Raw genomic sequence first — 5670 nt, 5'->3', positions numbered from 1 at the left:
ATGCAAAATTAGTTTATTCGTTTAAATTTCATCTTATTTTCTTAAATTATTCGAACACATTTATTCAGTTATAATATGGAAAAATAGAAATTTAATGGGTGTGGTGAATGCTTTTTTTTAAATCAATTTTTATATTTTTATATGATATAATTTATTAATATATTTAAAAAAATTGATTTTTAAAAATATAAAATTATTTTATTAGATTTATTATATATTTTCATAATAAATTTCTTGATTAACTATATGTGAAAATAACATAAATGATCTGAGAATTCGTTCCAACTTCCATCTCGATTTTTTTTTAATAAATAGATGTATTCGAATTAATTTAAGAAAATAATTTGAAATTTAAATGAATAAATTAATTTTGCATAGACCCTCTTGTGATGCAAAACCATGCACCAAATCCTCGTATATTACAAAAAACTTGCATACAATCCCTCTTATAGTTAACGGTGTTATCTATTAGCGGAATTGGGGATTTCATGCAATAAAAAATGAAATACAGTGGGATTTTACGCAATAAAAAAAACACAGGGAAATTTGGTGCATATTTGTTATAATAACACAAGGGTTTTTAATTATATGCTGTTTACCCCGATATTTGAGACAGTCTACTTACTTTTTTTTTTTTTTGAAGATCAGACAGTCTACTTACTAATAGACATTGTTACACAAGAAAAAGCTAGCCCAGAAACACGACAACAATCAATTTTTATTTCAACAAAGTTGTACACTTAGAAACTCCAAATCGAATGAGCTTAAATATGTAATAGGGAAAAGAAATAATAATAACAACCATACAGAAGGAAAAACAGACACAAACAAGAAACGATACATTATACAATAATATATGTCATAAAAACCGTATAAATAAATAGAATATCTCTCTATTTGACACGTCTGCAAAGAGTGAGTCCGTCTCCGATGGAAAGCTGAGCCAACTCAATACGTTGATCAGCTGCTAAGAAAGTGTTCAACTGCATGATGTCAACTCTAACCTTCTTCAGATATTCCTCCATCTCATCGTCATCTGACGCTGCCACAGTTCCCGACCACAATGTGTTGTCGTACGCGATTATTCCTCCTACCTTTACCAGTTTCAATAGTTGTTCGTGGTAACGGATGTAGTTCTGCTTGTCTGCATCCACGAATGCAAAATCGAATGTTGCTTCTTCACCCTGCATATTTTTATTTGGTAAACAAAATTATAGTACGGTGTGATTATTTCAATTACAATCAACAGGGTAAATTATAATCATCCCTGAGGTATGGTCAATTATGAAAAAATCCCTCCTGATTGGATAATTATATCTACCCTCAACTATGAATCTTCTTACACCTCCACTCTTATGGTGTCAAATTCAACATAATAATCTAGATTCCGTAAAATGTGCTCTAGTTTGTACTCGTTTTGTGTGAAAATACAGTTTCTGACGCTCCAACATCTGATATATACATGCCGAAAAAAACATATTATGATCATCTTGTTTCAAAATTTCGAGCTCGAATGGGATAAAACGGGTACAAAAGTGATAATATTACATATAATCTAGAAGATTCCACGAAATTTGAAACTGCATGGGTGAACGTGTAAGAATATTTATAGTTGAGGGGGTGGTTGTAATTACCCAAACAAGAGGGGGGTTTTCGTAATTTGATCATACCTCAGGGTTGGTTGTAATTTACCATAGGCACTTTTCAAATAAGTCCATCAATGAATATTTATTCATAAAGGGGTTTAGACAAAAAACTATTTTACACAAAAATCCACACATTATTCGGAGGTTTGTAAAAGACTAAAATAGCCCCCCACATTTTAATATGCTCCAATTTCATCATTTAATTTAATTTAACCTCAATTTGACCCCAAATTATTCAATTTTTACCTAAAACACAATTTTGAGTACAATTTCGTCTATCGGCGCCGGTCTCCGGTGTTGAATTTTTTTTTCCTGATTTTTCCGCCAGTTTACGACGTTGACTTTTTCGCTTTTTTTCTCTTCTTGATTTTTTTGCAGCCGATCTCCAGTGTTGACTTTTTTAATTTTTGATTTATTTATTTATTTATTTTTATTTAAACAACAATATTGTTGTGGTTGACAGTAATATTAATTATATTAGTGTTAAACACAGTATAATTAACTATATTACAGTTTAACACAGTAATATTGCTATATTAATCTCTAGCACAATAATATTAACACAACAAAAATCATTATTATTGTATAATAGAGTAACATTGATATGATGACTGTTCAACAAAGGTAAACATAATAATAAGCCAAAAGAATTTCTTTTACTGTGGTTGACAGTAATATTACTGTAACAATAATAATATTACCGTCAACCACAGTAATATTACAATAGTAGACAATAATATTATTACGTCACTCCGTCAACAACTAAAAATAAAATAAAAATCCCAAAAAATAATAATATTGATGTGGTTGACATTAATATTATTGTGTTTACAGTTATTTCACTCTCAACGACAATAATATAATTACGTTGGCTTGTCAACAAATAAAATAAAATGAAAAAAAAACAAAAAAAATAATAATAATAATAATATTATCGTTGACTCTAATTGTACTGTCAACGACAGTACAATTACATAAATGTACTGTCAACGGCAGTACAATTATGTTAATTTACTGTCAGTGACAGTATAATTACTATTAATGACAGTACAATTACAATCAACAGTTAACGGCGGACGAAAAAAACGAAAAAAAAGAATCACTAAAAAAAGCAGACCGGAAAAAAAAATTCAAAAAGGTCAACACCGGAAACTAGCGGCAATAAAAGCAGACCAAAAAAAAAATCAAAAAGTCAACGCCGGAAACCAACGGCAAAAAAATGATTTTGGAATAAAAAAAGTCGAAATTTGATTTTTGTGGTAAAAATTGATTAAATTGAGGTTACAATTAAGAATTGGGTGTAAAAAATTGGGGGTAATTTTGTCATAAACATTATTTTTTCCTTTATTTAAAATACATATTAAAGAGATGGGCTTATTGACGAAAGATATATAGAATAATTAAGATGGTTGGTGAGGAACTTATGCACAAAAACCCCAATGGATATTAGGTAGATTAAAGTGGAGATATTCTTACGTTAGCCTTAAGTTCTGCCATAACTTTGAAGGCATCAGATTGAATGAAGTGAATTTTGTGGGCCACGTTTGCCTTCTGAGTAAACGGCAATCCAGTCTCGTATGCTTCTCTGTCCGGGTCAATGGCGATGATCTACATGTATAAAACAAAAATAATACTAAGTTACAAATATTTTTCATTTTTTTTAATTAATCGATTGATTGTTTGTTACGTTTATTTACTTACTTTGCCATCTTCAGGGAGGGCAAGAGCAGTAGTGAGGAGTGAGTAGCGAGTGAAAACTCCAACTTCGATTGTTTTCTTTGCATTCATCGTTTTCAAGAACAATGAAATGAATTGTCCCTCGTCAGCAGTTACATTCATTATACTCCTGTTCAAATTAAATATAACAAATCAATAATTAATAATGAGACGTGCTATTTCCACCATCAAAATATCTTATTTCACTACTAAATTAATTATATTTCCCATTTTACCCATTTTTTCTTCTTTCACCTATAGTTTTTACAAATTTATAAACCGTTCACAACTAAACTAATTTATATATTTATAAAAAAAAAAACCCCATTTTCACTGGAATCTTTACCCTCTCCACCTTAAGTGAATAATACTTTGGTCAGAATAAAAAAAATAAATAAATATTCTGAAGATAAAAAATAGCAGAAATTCACGTTCTTGGAGAAAATAAATTAAGAGTATTGTATGGAAGGTCCTGAACTTCCTTCCAGAATTGGCCAATTTAGCTTAATATAATTTCGTTTCCGAGAAAATAATTAAATATTAGAAGTTTAAATGTCTTGTAATAAATATTTCATTGCAAAAACAAATTAAAGAAATTAAAAAATTAAAATAAAATAAAATAATATAGAAATAACTTAGAACACATGAGCATTAAGCGAATATAAGGAAGGGTGGTAGATTATAAAATTGAGGGGTATTTGTGACACTTTATATACCTTTGGTGGTGAATTGAGATATTTTAGAGGTTGAAATAGCACCACTCTTAATAATAATAAAAAAGATTAAATTAGATATTTCGAATAATAGATTATCGTACCACCACTGATACTTGTTGACAGTAGCCATTCTTAGTTCTTTGAGTTGCTCATGCTCTCTCGGGTAAGCAGTTGTTTCCAAAATATACTACAAAAATTTCGAAAATATATTATTAAAAAAAATGAAAATATAAAATAAAAAGTAGTATATTTAGTAATATATATATATATATATATATATATATATATATATATATATATATATATATATATATATATATATATATAGTAAAGAAAATAAAAGCGGATAAATTAAAAAGGAAATTTAATTACCTTGGCGAGTGCATCACTCTGAAGAATAGTCCCTGCAAACTTGTCCTTCATTTTCGAATTATTGGAAGGAAAAAACAAAATATTTATGACAAAATTGAGGGAAAAAGCAACAAAACAAGAAAAGACAAGTTAGTTTGATGAACTAATTGATGATGTAATTTTTTTTCCTTTAAAACTTTGGAAAGTGTAAGCTCCAATTTATAAGGCTAATTCTATTGCTAAAATCAATGCGGACTGATATGGGCTAGTTTGACAAATAACAAATAAACATAAGCCCATTAGGGTAAGCCCAATATGATAGGCCCATAATGAAAAACCCATGATGCCTTAGCTCGGTCCTATGAGCGAAGTCGTCGTATGGCGCGAACCTCGGAACTACGTGGGAGTACCTTAACTCGCTAGCCCAATACCAAAACGAGGTAAGGCGAGCCCAGGACAATACAGGCCCAAGATACATGACTTGGGGGAAAAGAGAAACCCTAAAAAAGGAAAGCCTTGAAGGCCAAGCTTTCCTCATCTATAAATAAGAGAATCAACACACACACACACACGAGATTTTTACACTAATCACTGTTACATTGCATACACGTTTTTTCCTCTATTCCGATCACTGACTTGATCGTCGGAGCTTTCCCGCCGGGAACCCCTCCCGGCGTTGCAGGTTCATTCACCGGAGTACGGACGGAGCTGGCTTGAGGAAGACGAAGACCTACGGACAAAATCAAGTGGCGCCGTCTGTGGGAAATCGCTTGAAGTTTTGGGAAAACAGCTTCCGGGAAAAATCAGATCTACCCCCGGAAGTCCAGATCTGAGCTAAGAACGTGGAGAAAAAATGGAAGGAGAAGACACGGTTACCCGAAACCTACAGAAGGAGCTGGAGGCAGCAGCTCACGATACACCTGGCGTTGATCCGCCGCCTGCCTCGAGGGAGAAGTCCGGGTGCAGCCTGCTCACGCCCGAGAAAGAGAGACGAGTCCCTCTCTTTTCAGGAAGCCCTTCTTTTGAATTTCAGAGCGCTGGAGCTGCTTCGAAAAGACCGGCTACAGCACCGGCTCCACCCCCTGATGAGCGCACGTTCACCCGAGATGAAGTAGAAGTCATGATCACCACGGCCATCCGCAATTACGCCCAATCCTTACCTCAGGATAACCGACCCAAAAGGGACCTGAGACGCTCTCCGAACGAGGGGCGAACTGATGATGAAGGCGACAGTTATTCGG

General features: G+C 32.7%; 1 protein-coding gene across 1 annotated transcript; it reads right to left on the bottom strand.

Annotated features, from left to right (window-relative positions):
• Positions 1-855: 855 nt before the first annotated feature.
• Positions 856-4621, bottom strand: LOC105950082 (flavonoid 3',5'-methyltransferase). The gene is made up of 5 exons (XM_012973398.2): positions 4451-4621; positions 4180-4265; positions 3348-3492; positions 3123-3254; positions 856-1184 (listed from the first exon to the last, which is right to left on the bottom strand). The coding sequence occupies exons 1-5, from the start codon at positions 4499-4501 to the stop codon at positions 894-896; spliced, it is 705 nt and encodes a 234-aa protein (XP_012828852.2). The 5' UTR covers positions 4502-4621; the 3' UTR covers positions 856-893.
• Positions 4622-5670: the final 1049 nt, after the last annotated feature.

The sequence above is a fragment of the Erythranthe guttata genome, chromosome 12 (assembly GCF_056151865.1).
Source record: "Erythranthe guttata isolate IM_541 chromosome 12, IM_541, whole genome shotgun sequence".
In the NCBI taxonomy this organism is placed as follows: domain Eukaryota; kingdom Viridiplantae; phylum Streptophyta; class Magnoliopsida; order Lamiales; family Phrymaceae; genus Erythranthe; species Erythranthe guttata.
Note: the sequence above shows the minus strand (reverse complement) of the source record. Positions and strands in the feature narration are given on the sequence as shown.

What these genes read in the sequence shown, in the direction of transcription:
- LOC105950082 (XM_012973398.2), bottom strand. Translation starts at nt 4,501, where the DNA reads ATGAAGGACAAGTTTGCAGGGACTATTCTTCAGAGTGATGCACTCGCC. An exon ending in GTCAACAAGTATCAGTGGTG is followed by an intron (nt 3,493 to 4,179) that starts GTACGATAATCT and finishes TAATTTGAACAG; the next exon opens with GAGTATAATGAATGTAACTG. An exon ending in CCCTCCCTGAAGATGGCAAA is followed by an intron (nt 3,255 to 3,347) that starts GTAAGTAAATAA and finishes TTATACATGTAG; the next exon opens with ATCATCGCCATTGACCCGGA.